At 40.5% G+C, this 19,423-nt stretch overlaps 1 protein-coding gene across 1 annotated transcript in view; it reads right to left on the reverse strand.

The window, feature by feature from the left end:
* LOC128688050 (methanethiol oxidase) overlaps positions 1-19,423 on the reverse strand; it is a 183,983-nt gene that overhangs the window by 44,057 nt on the left and 120,503 nt on the right. Inside the window, exons 4-5 of the mRNA XM_070083799.1 lie at positions 13,440-13,599; positions 11,464-11,598 (exon numbers count right to left, since the gene is read on the reverse strand). Of these exons, the coding sequence (XP_069939900.1) occupies positions 11,464-11,598; positions 13,440-13,599 (295 nt within the window). The remainder of the gene's footprint in view (positions 1-11,463; positions 11,599-13,439; positions 13,600-19,423) is intronic.

A 19,423-nucleotide genomic window follows, 5' to 3' on the forward strand; every position in this document is an offset into this window, starting at 1 on the left:
ACTGACGCCAGGATAACCAGCAAAGGACACTGAGCTGTGCGTTAGTGTGAATAAAGTGTCTCACAAAACACAATAAACTCTTAAGAGAAGTGTGATCAGCTTCTCTTGTGATACATTGTGAACAATAAAGACGAATCTTGTGGAACATAGTGTACCAGTGTGCGTTTCCTAGACAATGGAAGACGTGGACATCCAAGGACACTTCAGCTTCTATCAAGTCACCGATATCTGTCGAAGGTGTTGAGAACACCATAGCTCACGTTACAAAGAGCAAGGTATGTTACGAATTTCTTGTAGATCGGGGGATTGCGCAATTCTTGAGTCACAAGGAGTTTGTAATCAACCTATAATCGGCAGTAAGGTGTGGACTTTTGAGTCCAAACAAGTAAGTATTCGTCAGCCATCATCGAATGAAATATGCTGGCATAACACCCCCTAGGGGTAATTTATACTTACAAATTGTATCTCTTGACAGCCCACTGTTGTGATGGTTTCGACAGCTTCTAGACCTCGTCTGCAGGGGCGGCTGTGTAGACGATTTGCTGTCATTTATCAGCTAAGTGTTCATTATATATATATATATATAATAAACACAGCAGGTAAGGCCAAATTCTCAACAGAGTTTTGGTCGTGCTCGAACCGGATAAAGACCACACTGTGGTCCAAATATGTTGTACTACAGTGTACAAATAACCTATGAGCCAAGGTCCTTCGAAAAAAGCTGTAAAACTAGTGTTTTACAATATAAATCAGTATAAATGAGTCCCTCCAGACTCAATCACAGAGAATGGGCAGCCAAAAGAAAACGGGCGCTCACCCAGCGTTCACCCAAAAGAAAACGGGCGCTCACCCAGCGGACACCCAAAGAAAACGGGAGCTGGGTGACTCACCCAGTGATTGGACAAAGCATGCTAATAACAATTTTGTAATTAACTTATCAGATGAAATTTTAGACAAACATACAACTGCTGCTCTAGGTTTTGGCTTAAGTTTTGCAACTTCAAAAAAACTTAATAATGTTGAAATTGCAAAAGCCTTTTGTAACTTTGAAAAATTTTCTGATTTATCCTCTGATGAAATTAATATTAGTAAAGGAATGGTATATAGCTCTATGTTAAAACCAAACATTCCCAATTGCCCTCAAAGATTCTTTAAGTCTTATGATACACTTAATAACAATAAAAATTTGCGCCTTACTAAAGCAGACAAAATAAATGCAATAGTAATTATGAAAGAAAATGATTACCAAGAAAAAATGAATAATCTCTTAGATGATACTGAAACCTATTCTAAACTTAGGAAAAATCCCCTAGAAACCGTTAACAGCAATTTCAATAAAACAATAAAACTTCTACTGAAAGGCAAAGATGAATTAGTCAAACAATTTACTTCCACTAATCCATCTTTGCCTTACATGTATGGACTAATAAAAACACACAAACCAGGGAATCCAGTCAGACCAATTATTAGCTCCATAGGGTCAGTTTCATATAAATTATCCAAATGGCTTGTTGATATTTTGAGCCCTATTGTTGGCAAAATTTCTAACTTTAATGTTAAAAACAACATAGACTTGGTTGATAAATTAAGCTCCTTGACTGACCTAAATGATTTTAACATGGTTAGTTTTGATGTTACTTCCTTGTTTACGAAAGTTCCTGTTGATGATTTATTAAGTTTCTTATCTGAAGAACTCGTTAACTATGATTTACCATTGCCAGTTCCTACTATCATTAAACTTATTAAACTTTGCATTGTTGATGCAAAATTTGTATTTAATGATAAATTTTACACTCAGAAGTTTGGTATGGCAATGGGAAATCCTCTTTCACCTGTTCTTAGTAACCTATACATGGAATTTTTTGAAACAAGGTTACTTAACACAATCCTCCCTAATAGAGCTAAATGGTTCAGATATGTTGATGATATTTTGTGTCTTATGCCCAAAAATGTAGATATACACCATTTCCTTGGAAAATTAAATAGCTTAGCCCATTCAATAAACTTTACTGTTGAGTTTGAAGAAAATAACTCATTGCCTTTTCTAGATGTTTTAATTATTAAGGGTAATAATGAATTCAAATTTAAAATTTACAGAAAACCTACTAATAACTGTTCCTATGTCCACTATTATTCCTCGCATCAAGATAGAGTCAAACTGTCTGTTTTCTCATCAATGTTTCTGAGAGCTTTACGAATTTGTAGTCCTGAGTTCATAGATGAGGAAATATCCAAAATTTATGAAATAGGTAATGATTTAAAATACCCAAGAAATGTAATTGATAAATCTTTTAAAGTTGCCAGAAATACTTTTTACAATCCAAAAAGGGACAACCAGCCTTATTCAAATAAAAATATGTTGGTTCTCCCTTACCATGAAAACTTGGTTGATATGCCTTCTCTTCTTAAGACTTTTAATATTAAAGTTGTATTCAAAAATCTCGATACAGTAAAAAAACTTTTGATAAAGAATTCCCCCCAAAATGCTGATGGATGTGTCTATAAGATTCCTTGTAAAATTTGCGATAAAGTTTATTACGGTCAAACTGGTAAAAATCTCGAACTAAGATTAAAACAACATAAATATAGCATTAGAACTGGACAAGATTCCAATGCTCTATTTATTCATGTAAGAGATTTTAACCATCCAATTGATTTTCAAAAAGTTGAGAAAGTAGTATCAAGCAAGTCCATGGTCGACAGGAATATAATTGAATCTTGTTTCATAAAAAGCAGTTTTGACAATAATATGAATATTTCCTTTGGTTTATATAAATTAGATCCATTTATAATTAATAGAATTTGGGAAGAATTTAATAATACACTGGACAAATAATCTTTAAAATTTCTTATTTCTTGGGTAGAATAGTTTGTGGGGTGAGTTGTGCCAAGGACCTTTCCAAGTTGGCTCGCCGCGCGTCACGTGTTTAAACCGTTGTGGGATCTGATAGTGAGGTGCCGACCAGACCCCTTATATAGCTTCCTTGGATGCTTTACTTTCATAGTTCCTTGATAATGTGAGTAGTCACGAAAGCGCTTGGAATTTCTCTATTCTTTCAGAGTGGTTGTTTTGCATATTCTGAAATCACCTGTTTACTGTGATCTTATTGCATATATATATATATACATAAAATATATATATATATACATAAAATATATATATATATATACATACATAAATATATATATATACATAAAATATATATATATATATACATAAATATATATATATATACATAAATATATATATATACATAAAATATATATACATAAAATATATATATATATACATAAAATATATATATATATATACATAATATATATATATATATATATATATATATATACATAAAATATATATATATATATATATATATATATATACATATATATATATATATATACATATATATATATATATATATATATATATATATATATATATATATATATATATATATATATATATATATATATATATATATATATATATATACATATATATATATATATATATATATATATATATACATAAAATATATATATATACATAAATATATATATATATATATATATATATATATATATATATATACATAAAATATATATATATATATATATATATACATAAAATATATATATATATATACATAAAATATATATATATATATATACATAAAATATATATATATATATACATAAAATATATATATATATATACATAAAATATATATATATATATATATATATATATATATATATACATAAAATATATGTATATATATACATAAAATATATGTATATATATATATATATATATATACACAAAAGATATATATATATATATATATATTTTATCTATATATATATATATATATATTTTTTATTTATATATATATATATATATATATATATATATATATATATATATGTCATGCTGAATAGGTAAAACTCAATTAGCAAGCACTCTTTAAAAATTAAGTCATTTCTAAAATGTTCTCTTATACGTTTTAAGATATATTTATTTTTATGTTAATGTAAAAATTAATAATTTTGTACCAAAAAGAACCGGCTAACTAATTTCATCTGAATCCCTTCATAAATATTACCTTGCTCACACTCCAACAGCACGTCAAGTCGTAAACTTCACTTGCCTCCCCTCACTCTTGTCTAACATGCTCACAAATGCCTCCTGAATGTCTAAAACCCTCACATGCAAAACCTCCTTTACCCTCTCCCTCCAACCTTTCTTAGGATGACCTCAACCCCGCCTTCCCTCGACTACAGATTTATATGCCCTCCAAGTCATCCTATTTTGCTGCTTACTTTCTAAGTGTCCTAACCATCTCAACAAGTCCACCTCAGCTCCTGGATAATACTTTTAGTAACCCTGAGCTTCCTGTCTCCAAACCATAATTTCTCCGTATAATATTCATACTACTGTTGCGCAGTGACATGCAGAAAAAATATTTTGTATAACAGTTCTGGGATTGAACTGAAAGCAAACGCATTTTATTCCTGTCAGGCAGTGGCCAGGACAGGAGCAAATGAGAGGCGTGTTTAGTTCAGTATGTGTAGGAACGCAGCTGGGTGAAGTAATCACGGGTTGGTGTTAGTTTGAGTAAGTAATTTTGTTAAGTTTTTTAGTATATACCATAGGTGTTTGTGTTTAAGTGCTCTCATGTTTATTTGTAGAGCCCTAGCATGCGGGGGGGAAGGGCTGTGTTTTGGAGCGTATTTAACGTTTCCACTGTACCTGGAGTTTACCTGGAGAGAGTTCCGGGGGTCAACGCCCCCGCGGCCCGGTCTGAGACCAGGCCTCCTGGTGGATCAGAGCCTGATCAACCAGGCTGTTGCTGCTGGCTGCACGCAAACCAACATACGAGCCACAGCCCGGCTGATCCGGAACTGACTTTAGGTGCTTGTCCAGTGCCAGCTTGAAGACTGCCAGGGGTCTGTTGGTAATCCCCCTTATGTGTGCTGGGAGGCAGTTGAACAGTCTCGGGCCCCTGACACTTATTGTATGGTCTCTTAACGTGCTAGTGACACCCCTGCTTTTCATTGGGGGGATGGTGCATCGTCTGCCAAGTCTTTTGCTTTCGTAGTGGGTGATTTTCGTGTGCAAGTTCGGTACTAGTCCCTCTAGGATTTTCCAGGTGTATATAATCATGTATCTCTCCCTCCTGCGTTCCAGGGAATACAGGTTTAGGAACCTCAAGCGCTCCCAATAATTGAGGTGTTTTATCTCCGTTATGCGCGCCGTGAAAGTTCTCTGTACATTTTCTAGGTCGGCAATTTCACCTGCCTTGAAAGGTGCTGTTAGTGTGCAGCAATATTCCAGCCTAGATAGAACAAGTGACCTGAAGAGTGTCATCATGGGCTTGGCCTCCCTAGTTTTGAAGGTTCTCATTATCCATCCTGTCATTTTTCTAGCAGATGCGATTGATACAATGTTATGGTCCTTGAAGGTGAGATCCTCCGACATGATCACTCCCAGGTCTTTGACGTTGGTGTTTCGCTCTATTTTGTGGCCAGAATTTGTTTTGTACTCTGATGAAGATTTAATTTCCTCATGTTTACCATATCTGAGTAATTGAAATTTCTCATCGTTGAACTTCATATTGTTTTCTGCAGCCCACTGAAAGATTTGGTTGATGTCTGCCTGGAGCTTTGCAGTGTCTGCAATGGAAGACACTGTCATGCAGATTCGGGTGTCATCTGCAAAGGAAGACACGGTGCTGTGGCTGACATCCTTGTCTATGTCGGATATAAGGATGAGGAACAAGATGGGAGCGAGTACTGTGCCTTGTGGAACAGAGCTTTTCACCGTAGCTGCCTCGGACTTTACTCTGTTGACGACTACTCTCTGTGTTCTGTTAGTGAGGAAATTATAGATCCATCGACCGACTTTTCCTGTTATTCCTTTAGCACGCATTTTGTGCGCTATTACGCCATGGTCACACTTGTCGAAGGCTTTTGCAAAGTCTGTATATATTACATCTGCATTCTTTTTGTCTTCTAGTGCATTTAGGACCTTGTCGTAGTGGTCCAATAGTTGAGACAGACAGGAGCGACCTGTTCTAAACCCATGTTGCCCTGGGTTGTGTAACTGATGGGTTTCTAGATGCGTGGTGATCTTGCTTCTTAGGACCCTTTCAAAGATTTTTATGATATGGGATGTTAGTGCTATTGGTCTGTAGTTCTTTGCTGTTGCTTTACTGCCCCCTTTGTGGAGTGGGGCTATGTCTGTTGTTTATAGTAACTGTGGGACGACCCCCGTGTCCATGCTCCCTCTCCATAGGATGGAAAAGGCTCGTGATAGGGGCTTCTTGCAGTTCTCGATGAACACAGAGTTCCATGAGTCTGGCCCTGGGGCAGAGTGCATGGGCATGTCATTTATCGCCTGTTCGAAGTCATTTGGCGTCAGGATAACATCAGATAGGCTTGTGTTAATCAAATTTTGTGGCTCTCTCATAAAAAATTCATTTTGATCTTCGACTCTCAGTCTGGTTAGCGGCTTGCTAAAAACTGAGTCATATTGGGACTTGAGTAGCTCACTCATTTCCTTGTTGTCATCTGTGTAGGACCCATCTTGTTTAAGTAGGGGCCCAATACTGGACGTTGTTCTCGATTTTGATTTGGCATAGGAGAAGAAATACTTTGGGTTTCTTTCGATTTCATTTATGGCTTTTAGTTCTTCCCGCGATTCCTGACTCCTAAAGGATTCTTTTAGCTTAAGTTCGATGCTTGCTATTTCTCTGACCAGTGTCTCCCTACGCATTTCAGATACATTGACCTCTTTTAGCCGCTCTGTTATTCTTTTCCGTCGCCTGTAAAGGGAGCGCCTGTCTCTTTCTGTTTTACATCTACTCCTCCTTTTTCTTAGAGGAATAAGCCTTGTGCATACATCGAGTGCTACCGAGTTAATCTGTTCTAGGCATAAGTTGGGGTCTGTGTTGCTTAGTATATCTTCCCAGCTTATATCGGTTAGGACTTGGTTTACTTGGTCCCACTTTATGTTTTTGTTATTGAAGTTGAATTTGGTGAATGCTCCCTCGTGACTAATCTCATTATGTCGGTCTGGGGCTCCGCGCATACATGACTGAACCTCAATTATGTTGTGATCTGAGTATATTGTTTTTGATATGGTGATATTTCTTATCAGATCATCATTGTTAGTGAAGATGAGGTCTAGTGTATTCTCCAGTCTAGTAGGCTCTATTATTTGCTGGTTTAAATTGAATTTTGTGCAGAGATTTAAAAGCTCGCGTGAGTGTGAGTTTTCATCAGAGCTGCCTCCTGGTGTTATTACTGCAACAATATTATTTGCTATATTCCTCCATTTTAGGTGCCTTAAGTTGAAATCCCCCAGGAGCAAGATGTTGGGTGCAGGAGCTGGAAGGTTTTCCAGACAGTGGTCAATTTTTAACAGCTGTTCCTGGAATTGCTGGGATGTTGCATCCGGAGGCTTGTAGACTATCACAATGACTAGGTTTTGGTTCTCGACCTTTACTGCTAAAACTTCCACTACATCATTTGAGGCATTTAGCAGTTCTGTGCAAACAAGTGACTCTGCAATGTACAGGCCAACCCCCCCCCTTTTGCCTGTTCACTCTGTCACATCTGTATAGGTTGTAACCTGGGATCCATATTTCGTTGTCCAAGTGATCCTTTATGTGGGTCTCAGTGAAAGCCGCGAACATTGCCTTTGCCTCTGCAAGCAGTCCACGGATGAAAGGTATTTTGTTGTTTGTTGCTGGCTTTAGACCCTGTATATTTGCAAAGAAGAATGTTATCGGACTGGTGGTATTGTTGGTACTGGGGGGGGATTTTTTTTCCGGCATTAGTATCTGTATCTGTTGGTTTGGAGTGGAGGCCATCGACTGTGGTTCCACTCCAGGAATGACTGGATTTGGTGTACGATTTCTGCCATTTCCTGCCAGTTTTTTTTCCTTCCTGGCACTAAAAAACCTCTCCCTCTTGAGTGGCTGTGGCTACCCAGGTTTTCCCATGGCCTGGATGTTTTGTATCTTTTTGTCCCCTTTAGATGGTATGCCTGGCAATTTAAGTTATAGCACAGTCTTTCCTGTACTGAAGAGGTACACAGTTCAGGGTGAAAAAGCTTACAGGAAGGGAGTTTGCATTTTCCTGTTGTCATATGGGCATGGCATTTTCTAGGGTGGTCATAGTTGCACGTCCCATCTGTTTTTCCAGGCTAAGTAGCCTGCAGAAAGGGGGGTTGTCATGGAACCTCCCTGTTCATAAATGTTCATTTATTTTGTTTAACTCATTAGTAGCAGTGTGCTAGTGAATTAATATGAACTGGAGTGTGGTGGTTTTTTTGCAGTAGTTATAAGTTGTATATAAATTACTATTAATATAGATATATTTTTACATAGGTGAGTTTTTGTCCTTCTTTCCTAATAATAATTAATGTAGCATAATATATGAGTACATGCTGGCCCAAGGTTTGCTGTATTTTTCAGTATAATTATATAACCCCTAGACAGCAGTGTGAGCAGCCTTTAGGAGCCAGGAACATTTTATTTAAGTTACGACATCAAAGTTGTAACAAACACACATTACCCTCAGACACGATATCGCCACTGCCTCCAGCCTCCTCCTTTCTGCAACATTCAACCCATGCCTCATTACCATAGACGAGTGTTGGCACTACTATACGCTCATACATTTCTCGTTTTGCCTCTATGGATATCGTTCTTGGTCTCCACAGATACTTCAATGTACCACCCATTTTTTTCCCTCGTTAATTCTATGGTTCACCTTATCTTTCACAGACCCATTCACTGACAAAATCCACTCCCAAACATGCTAACACATTTACTTCCTCCATTCTTCCTCCTTCCAATATATCCAATCTTTTATTGCCTAATTTTTTGTCACCCATTACGTTGCTCTTTCCTATGTTTACTTTTTAATTTCCTTCTTTTACATACCCTTCCAAATTCATCTGCAAACCTTTGCGTCTTCTCTTCAGAATCTCCCTTAATCACAGTATCATCCACAAAAAGCAACTGTGATAACTCACACTTTGTAACTATGTATTAGATTCTTTATATTTTAACCCCACCCCCTCTCCCCAACACCCTAGCATTTACTTCTTTTACATCCCCATCTATACATATGTTAAACAACCATGGTGACATCCCGCATCCCTGTGTAAGGCCAACTTTTACCAGAAAAAATCCTTCCCTTCCACATACCCTAACCTGAGCATAAAAAGTTGTAACTGCTTTCAGTAACCTACCATGGTGACATTACACATCCCTGTCTAAGACCTGCTTTTACTGGGAAGTAATCTCCCTCTCTCCTACACACCCTAACTTGAGTCTCACTATCCTCATAAAAACTTTTTACTGCATTTAGTAACTTACCACCTATTCCATACATTTACATCATCTGCCACATGGCTCCTCTATCCACCCTATCGAATGCCTATTCTAAATCCATAATGCAGAGAAAACTTCTTTACCCTTATCTAAATACTGTTCATTTATGTTTCAATGTAAACACTTGGCTACACATCTCCCACCCTTCCTAAAACCTCTTTATTCTTCTGCTATTGGTCCTATCCTTTACTTTTTAATATCTCTACCATACACTTTAACTGGTATACTCAAAAGGTTTATTTTCCTATAATTCTTATTCTCTTTCGTCCCCTTTGCCTTTATATAAAGAAACTGTGCACGCTCTCTGCCAGTCCCTAGGTACCTTCCCCTCTTTCATACTTTTAATGAACTAATGCACTAAGCTCTCTAAAAGTATAGTCCCACCTGCTTTTAACATTTCTGTCTAGATCCCATCAGCCCCAGCTGTTTTACCCCGTTTCAGTCTGCCCACAGCCTCACGCACCTCCCCCCCCCCCGTATTCACATTTGTATCTTCCTCATTCCTAAAGAACGTTATACCTCTCTGGCCAATGCATAAAATTACTACCTCCTTTTCATCAACGTATAAAAGTTCCTCAAAAATTTCCTTCCATTTTCCCAGTGTTTCCGCCTCGCCTCACTCCAAAACTTTTTCTTCTTTCAGCAAAATTTGTTGAAAAAGTCTCTCCCACTCTCTCATTTGTTATCATCACTCTCTCTCTCTCTCTCTCTACACACACACACACACACACACACACACACACACACACACACACGTGCAAAGTCATGAAGATTGGGGAAGGGCAAAGAAGACCGCAGACGGAGTACAGTCTAGGGGGCCAGAGACTACAAACCTCACTCAAGGAAAAATATCTTGGGGTGAGTAAAACACCAGGCACATCTCCTGAAGCGCACATCAACCAAATAACTGCTGCAGCATATGTGCGCCTAGCAAACCTCAGAACAGCATTCTGACATCTTAATAAGGAATCCTTGAGGACCCTGTACGCCGTGTACGTTAGGCCCATATTGGAGTATGCGGCACCAGTCTGGAACCCACACCTAGCCAAGCACGTAAAGAAACTAGAGAAAGTGCAAAGGTTTGCAACAAGACTAGTCCCAGAGCTAAGAGGTATGTCCTACGAGGAGAGGTTAAGGGAACTCGACCTGACGACACTGGAGGACAGGAGAGATAGGGGGGACATGATAACGACATACAAAATACTGAGAGGAATTGACAAGGTGGACAAAGACATGATGTTCCAGAGATGGGACACAGCAACAAGGGGACACAGTTGGAAGTTGAAGACACAGATGAATCACAGGGATGTTAGGAAGTATTTCTTCAGCCACAGAGTAGTCAGTAAGTGGAATAGTTTGGGAAGCGATGTAGTGGAGGCAGGATCCATACATAGCTTTAAGCAGAGGTATGATAAAGCTCACGGTTCAGGAAGAGTGACCTAGTAGCGATCAGTGAAGAGGCGGGGCCAGAAGCTATGACTCGACCTCTGCAACCTCAACTAGGTGAGCACACACACACACACACACACACATACACACAGACACACACACACACACACACACACACACACACACACACACACACACACACACACACACACACACACACACACACACACACACACACACAGGTTCTTTTGGTACAAAATTATTATTTTTTACATTAACATAAATTAAAAAAATATATCTTTAAACGTATAAGAGAAAATTTTAGAAAGGACTTAATTTTAAATGAGTTCCTGCTAAGCGACCAATTTTACCTATTCGGCACGGCATTAACGAAACTCCGGCTGGCCAAGCCTCGATCCTGCGCCACCTTGTGCATCCCCGTGAGAAGCTACACAACGCTCTCATTGCTCTAATCATTACACCACCAATCCTACAAACAACATGAATCTAGTGAACTAGACTTTCTTCATGATGTGAGGATATATACAATCTGGGGAAAGGGAGGAAATCAGGTTTGATTAGAGAAAACTGAGGGGGGCTCCAGTGCCTTGTATCAAAAACCTTTTACTAAAGGATCTTTCACAATATTCCAAGTATCACTTACCAGACTCGACATCCTTGGGGTTAAATCCTTTGAAGTAAGCGGTGGGACAGCCCCACTCACTGGAGATAAGAACATCACGTGCTGGCTGGTACCAGTAGTCGTACCCAAACTCTGAGTCCATCCTTGTCCACGGGCCTGGGTGTATAACGCCAATCATATTCATTATGTTATCAGTGCTTTCAAATCAGTCTAAGGCTTGCAAAGCTGCGTAACCACTGGTTGCTGTGACTGTGACCCACAGCTCTGTGAAAATGGACAGTATTAAAAGATGCAAAAAACATTCAGATTCAGAGTACATAATAGCAAATTATTTACATTTGTTGAATGTGTGTCATGCAACAATAAGTTATGTTGATAACATGATCCATACAACAGGGCATACGAAGTTGAGTACCATTCTTAATGAAGTTCAAGTAATTTGTAATCGATTAGGCCTCATAATATCTTCCTTTAAACAAAGATATTAACAAGCAAACGACATCCCCCATCCATCTATTTGCAGGGTGAAAACATTAGTAACGTTAAAACTTACACATACCTTGGTGCAGATGAGCCCTTTAATAAATCCACTGTACCACAATTAAATAAGAAATGCAAAGATATGCTAAATGTTCTCAAAGCTGTTGCTGGCTACAACCCCAACTATGGTGTTAATGTGAGAATCGTGAGAATGATGTACATAGCCTATGTTAGGTCCTTAACTGATTATGCTGCTCCCATGTTGATATTAGTTAGAGAAGTTCTTTCCGACCCTTGGAGTTAATGCAAAATGAAGCTCTCAGAATTATTCTTGGGTGTCCCAAATCTACAAAGGTTCTTAATATGACGAAGGAGCTTGGTATTTCTAGTATCAGTGATAGGATTGTTGAGATTAACACTACTCGGTATTAGAATGTTGAGAAATGAACCAGACTGTCACACTGAATCTTACTAAGTTTCTAGAAGTAAATACACATAGATCTAAATGGATTGTGAAAACGTGCAACTGCATTAAGTTTTATAACCTGCACGAACTGTATCACTGTAGACGACACGAGCATTTCACTTTCACTCCTCCATGGAAGATGTCTTCATTTAATATCACATACCTGCAAGTCCCTCCCAAGAAGCTCATTGCTAGTAATCCCTTCCTTAAATCACTTGTTAAAGCAAATGCTCAAGAATGATGGATCTAAACAGGAGTCTTCTGGCAGGGCTGCATCTGCTCTTATTGCCACCTCCCTAGTTAAGAACGATAATAAATTTGTTGAACTACGCATAAGAATTACCAACTGAGCGTCTACACTACAAACTGAATTGTTTGCTATCCTAATGGCGCTAAAGCTAACTTATGATACTGTGCTTGACTATCATCATTACTGATTCTATGTATATGTAGATATACATCCAAATGTACACCTGTTAACCCTTTTGGGGCCTAGTTCCTAGGCCTTCTGTGTATCCATATGCTCTTACGTTACCGTCCACAGGAGGGATATGGGGTGCACAATAAACTAGCCACTTCGGTGGCAAAATCTAATCTAAATCATGCAACACATACTAACTGGTGTTAGGCAACACATACTAACTGGTGTTAGGCAACACATACTAACGGGTGTCATGTAACACATACTAATGGGTGTCGTGCAACACATACTAACGGGTGTCAAGCAACACATACTAACGGGTGTCATGTAACACATACTAATGGGTGTCGTGCAACACATACTAACGGGCGTCATGCAACACATACTAACGGGTGTCATGTAACACATACTAATGGGTGTCGTGCAACACATACTAACGGGCGTCATGCAACACATACTAACGGGTGTCATGTAACACATACTAATGGGTGTCGTGCAACACATACTAACGGGTGTCAAACAAAACATACTAACGGGCGTCATGCAACACATACTAATGGGTGTCATGTAACACATACTAACGGGTGTCATGCAACACATACTAATAGGTATCATGTAACACATACTAACCTGTATGTTCAAAGGTGACAGAGTCAAAAGTAATGAAAGAACCTTTGGCTTTGCCCTGTGCGTCACCCATGGTAGATATCATGACCTTGCCGTTAGGCAAGCAGTGAGAGGTGTGGGGATGGCTGACACCCGCACTCTTCAGCACCTCCGGCTCTATCACCTAACAAAGAGTTAACCAAGCTATGTATATTTTAATTTTTAAAGGGGTGAATGGGTAATCCGTCGAAAGGACTTGGTCAAATGACCAAAAGGTCCAATGGGGGGATCTCATATAACTGAAACACGTCAAGAAACACTTGTCCTGTTTCCTGACAAATCTTACCTAACCTAATCACAATGTAAATATATAAAGCTTTCTTAAAATACAGCATAAAGATAATGTTAGTGAATAAACTGATGTAGCAAAGCTGAATAAAAATATATTTGTAGATGGATGGTTCAGAGAACCGACATGTTGATAAATTAGACACATGTGCAACTCTTGGGTATCTTTATTGAGGAATAAAGGTACCCAAGAGTTGCACATGTGTCTAATTTATGAATAAAAATGGAAACATTGGTTGTTATGATGGTGGTGGTGGATTTTAATGGTTGTTTGGCATGGTAGGTGTCGCAGTGGTGGCAGTGGCTGTTGTGGTGGATGGTGGGATTGTGGTAGTGGTGTTTGTTGTGGTGAATGGTGGGATTGTGGTAGTGGTGTTTGTTGTGGTGGATGGTGGAATTGTGGTAGTGGTGCTTGTTGTGGTGGATGGTGGGATTGTGGTAGTGGTGCTTGTTGTGGTGGATGGTGGGATTGTGGTAGTGGTGCTTGTTGTGGTGGATGGTGGGATTGTGGTAGTGGTGTTTGTTGTGGTGGATGGTGGAATTGTGGTAGTGGTGCTTGTTGTGGTGGATGGTGGGATTGTGGTAGTGGTGCTTGTTGTGGTGGATGGTGGGATTGTGGTAGTGGTGCTTGTTGTGGTGGATGGTGGGATTGTGGTAGTGGTGCTTGTTGTGGTGGATGGTGGGATTGTGGTAGTGGTGCTTGTTGTGGTGGATGGTGGGATTGTGGTAGTGGTGTTTGTTGTGGTGGATGTTTGGATTGTGGTAGTGGTGCTTGTTGTGGTGGATGGTGGGGGGTTATGATGGGACGTGGTGGTGGGGGATTATGATGGGTGGTGGTGGGGGGTTGTGATGGGTGGTACTGAGGGTTGCGATGGGTGGTACTGAGGGTTGTGATGGGCTGCGCTGGGGGTTGTGATGGGTGGTATTGGGGGATGTGATTGGTGGTGGGGGTTGTGATGGGTGGTTGTGATGAGTGGTGTTTTGGGTTGTGACGCGTGGTGGTGGGGGTTGTGATGGTTGGTGGTGGGGGGTTCTGATGGGTGGTGGTGGGGGTTGTGATAGGTGGTGGGAGTTGTGATGGGCGGTGTTGGGGGTTGTGACGGTGGTGGTGGGGGTTGTGATGGTTGGTGGTGGGTTGTGATGGGTGGTGATAAAGGTTGGGATGGGTGGTGGTGGGGGTTGTGATGGGTGGTGGTGAGGGTTGTGATGGGTGGTGGTGGGTTGTGATGGGTGGTGTTGAGGTTTGTGATGGATGGTAGTGAGGGTTGTGATTGGTAGTGGTAGGGGGTTGTGATGGGTGGTGGTGGGAGTTGTGATGGGTGGTGGTGGGAGTTGTGATGGGTGGTGGTGGGAGTTGTGATGGGTGGTGGTGGGAGTTGTGATGGGTGGTGGTGGGGGATGTGATGGGTGGTGGTGAGGGTTGTGATGTGTGGTGGTGGGGGTTGTGATGGGTGGTGGTGGGGGTTGTGATGGGTGGTGGTGGGGGTTGTGATGGGTGGTGGTGGGGGTTGTGATTGGTCGTGGAGGGTTGTGATTGGTGGTGGGGGTTGTGATGGGTGGTGGTGGGGGTTATGATGTGTGGTGGTGGGGGTTGTGAGGGGTGGTGGTGGGGGTTGTGATGTGTGGTGGTGAGGGTTGTAATGGGTGGTTGTGAAGGTTGTGATGGGAGGTTGTGAAGGTTGTGATGGGTGGTTATGATGGGCGGTGGTGGGGGTTGTGATGGGGGATGTGATGGTGGTGGTGGGGGTTGTGATGGGGGTTGTGATGGGTGGTGGTGGGGGTTGTGATGGGTGGTGGTGGGGGATGTGATGGTGGTGAGGGTGGTGGTGGTGGGGGTTGTGATGAGTGGTGGGGTTGTGATGGTGGTGGGGGTTGTGATGGGTGGTAAGGGTTGTGATGGTGGTGGTGGGGGTTGTGATGGGTGGTAAGGGTTGTGATGGTGGTGGTGGGGGTTGTGATGGTGGTGGTGGGGGTTGTGATGGTGTTGGTGGGAATTGTGTACACTGAGGTCAGTGGTCACATGTGGTCATACCTGTCCTAAACTCTCTGGGAGTTAGCGTGGGGCGTTACCAAGCACCATGGCTTGTTGTAGTGCTTTAGAATCTCAGGTTCAGGTGTTTAAGAAGGTGGTTCTGCTTCTTCAGGAGGAAAATAGGAGGAAAATAGCAGTGAGAATGACAGCCGCTTTAAGTGGAAAGTGGTTCACAGTTCAGGAAGAAGGAAGATAAGGAGGGTTAACAGAGAAGATGTGAAGGTAGGGAATCGATTCTCTGTTCTCCAGGACGAGTGCACTTCAATGGTTAGTGAGGTTGAAGGTACCACTGATTCCCCTGCTAATCAAGGTAAGAATATTTTAATAGTAGGAGATTCTCAGGTAAGATATATGGACCGTGCTTTTTGTAACAGAGACAGAAAGGTCAGACAGAGGGTGTGCCTTCCAGGAGCTGGTGTTGGTGACATAGTCAGCAGGTTGGATAATATTATGGCAGGTAATGGGAACAAGCCCATTATCTGTCTTAGTGCTGGGGGCAATGACATTGGGAAGGGCAGAAGACAGAAGATGCTGGATAAGTACAGGTCAGCCATAAAAGTAGTTAAGTCTAAGGGAAGAATCCCAGTCATATGTAGCATCTTGCCTAGAAAGGGAGTGGGCAATGAATGGATGTCTAGGACGATTGGTATAAATTGCTGGCTAGACAGGTACTGCAAGGAACTTGCAATCCCATTCATTGATAACTGGGACATATTCTCTGGCAAATGTGATATGTATGCAAGGGATAGGATTTATCTCTCTGGGGATGGAGTAGTTGCATTAGCCAGTTCGATTGAGAGGGTAATTGATGACTTGTCTAGGAATTTAAACTGATAGATTATAGAGGTATGGGTGTTTGTGGGAAACAATCAGGCTGCAGCATTAGGGTTAAAAACAGAAGTTATTACCGGGATACCTCAGGGATATGTTTAAAAGACAATATTCAAAATATAGTTGCTAGTAATGGCAAATCAATTGATCAACAAAGAGAGATAGTAGAGGGCAACGAGTGACTAACTCCCTTAAGGTTTATTATACAAATAGTAGGAGTCTAAGAAATAGACTAAGATGAGCTAAGATTACTTGCAAGTGTAAGTAATATAGATATTATTGGTATAACAGAGACCTGGTTCAACCTGAAAGATAGAGAAATGCCTTCTGAATGCAGCATAAAGGGTTATAAACTATTCCACACTGATAGGGTCAACAGGAAGGGTGGTGGAGTGGCGATGTATGTCAGATAAAATTGTTGTCTTAGACATGATATAAGATTAGAAACATCGAACATAGAATCTGGCTACAGTTTCTCGAGGGACGTGACAAATTAATTCTGGATGTGATTTATAGGCCCCCAAACCTTGGCAGAGAGTGCAGTATGATGTTATGGGACAAAATTCATAAGGCATCTAGATATGAAAATGTTGTGATAATGGGAGATTTTAACTTTAGACAAATTGATTGGAACAATTTGACAGGAAATCTTGAGTCTAGTGACTTTCTTGATACGGTTCAGGATTGCTTTTTAGAACAGGTTGTGACAGAACCAACTAGAGGAAACAATCTGCTTGACTTGGCTCTTGCCAACAGAGAGTCACTAATTAATAATCTTGAGGTTAATGATGAGCTTGGGGAAAGTGATCACAAATCACTTAGTTTCAATATATCATAGAATTACCCAGATAACTGCAATCAAATCTGTCCCAGATTTTCGCTTGGCCGACTTCATGGGACTGAAAAATTACCTGGGTGGGCTAAATTGGGATGACCTGACTATGGGTCAGGTAGGTGGTCTTGGTTGCCAATATGACGTTTTTCAGAGCATAGTTCTAGCTGCCCAGACAACTTTTATTCCGAGTAGGGAAAATAGATCTAACAAAAATGATACCAAATGGATGAACAATAGATTAAAACATCTCATTGGTCAAAAGAGAGGCATATATAGGCGTATCAAAAGAGGGGATGGGGAGTTAAGAACTCAATATATTCAACTGAAGAGAGAGATAAAGAAAGGAATAAGAAAAGCAAAAAAGGATTATGAGGCTAATGTCGCAAGAGATTCGAAGACTAACCCAAAAGGGTTCTTTCAGGTATAAAGAAGTCAGATCACTGACAGTGATAAGGATATGTATTAAATTTTCAATACCTACTTCCTCTCAGTTTTCACCCAGGAAAATGCTAGCGATATTCCTGAAATAAGAGATTATGTAGAACAGGACGATAATAAACTATGCACGATTGCGGTAACTAGTGACATGGTCCTCAGACAAATAGAGAAACTAAAACCTAACAAATCCCCAGGCCTTGATGAACTGTTTGCAAGGGTGTTAAAGGAATGTAAAGAGGAACTTAGCATACCTTTGGCTAATCCTTTCAACATATCACTACAAACTGGCATAGTGCCTGATAAGTGGAAAATGGCAAATGTAATACCTGTTTACAAGGCAGGTGACAGGTCCTTGGCTTCGAACTATAGACCAATAAGCCTTACCTCCATAGTGGGAAAATTTATGGAATCAATAATTGCTGAAGCAATTCGTAGCCATCTTGATAGGCACAGATTGATTAATGAATCTCAACAAGGTTTTACAAAGGGACGTTCCTGTCTTACGAATTTACTAACTTTTTTCACTAAGGTGTTTGAGGAGGTAGATCATGGTAATGAATATTATATTGTGTATATAGACTTCAGTAAGGCTTTCGATAGAGTTCCACATCAGAGGCTATTGAGGAAACTTAAGGCACACGGAATGGGAGAATTTTTTTCCTGGGTAGAGGCATGGCTGACAAATAGGCATCAGAGAGTTTGCATAAATGGGGAGAAATCAGAATGGGGGCACGTCACAAGCGGAGTTCCTCAGGGGTCATTGTTGGGCCCGTTGTTCACAATTTACATAAACGACATTAATGAGGGAATAAATAGCAACATAAGCAAATTTGATGACACCAAAACAGGCTGTCCAATTCATTCTAATGAGGACACTAGAGCACTCCAGGATGATTTGAATAGACTGATGCAATTACCTGGAGTTTACCTGGAGAGAGTTTCGGGGGTCAACGCCCCCGCGGCCCGGTCTGTGACCAGGCCTCCTGGTGGATCAGCCCCTGATCAACCAGGCTGTTGCTGCTGGCTGCACGCAAACCAACGTACGAGCCACAGCCCGGCTGATCAGGAACTGACTTTAGGTGATTGTCCAGTGCCAGCTTGAAGACTGCCAGGGGTCTGTTGGTAATCCCCCTTATGTATGCTGGGAGGCAGTTGAACAGTCTCGGGCCCCTGACACTTATTGTATGGTCTCTTAACGTGCTAGTGACACCCCTGCTTTTCATTGGGGGGATGGTGCATCGTCTGCCAAGTCTTTTGCTTTCGTAGTGAGTGATTTTCGTGTGCAAGTTCGGTACTAGTCCCTCTAGGATTTTCCAGGTGTATATAATCATGTATCTCTCCCTCCTGCGTTCCAGGGAATACAGGTTTAGAAACCTCAAGCGCTCCCAGTAATTGAGGTGTTTTATCTCCGTTATGCGGGCCGTGAAAGTTCTCTGTACATTTTCTAGGTCGGCAATTTCACCTGCCTTGAAAGGTGCTGTTAGAGTGCAGCAATATTCCAGCCTAGATAGAACAAGTGACCTG

The sequence above is a fragment of the Cherax quadricarinatus genome, chromosome 10 (genome assembly GCF_038502225.1).
Source record: "Cherax quadricarinatus isolate ZL_2023a chromosome 10, ASM3850222v1, whole genome shotgun sequence".
Classification (NCBI taxonomy): Eukaryota; Metazoa; Arthropoda; class Malacostraca; order Decapoda; family Parastacidae; genus Cherax; species Cherax quadricarinatus.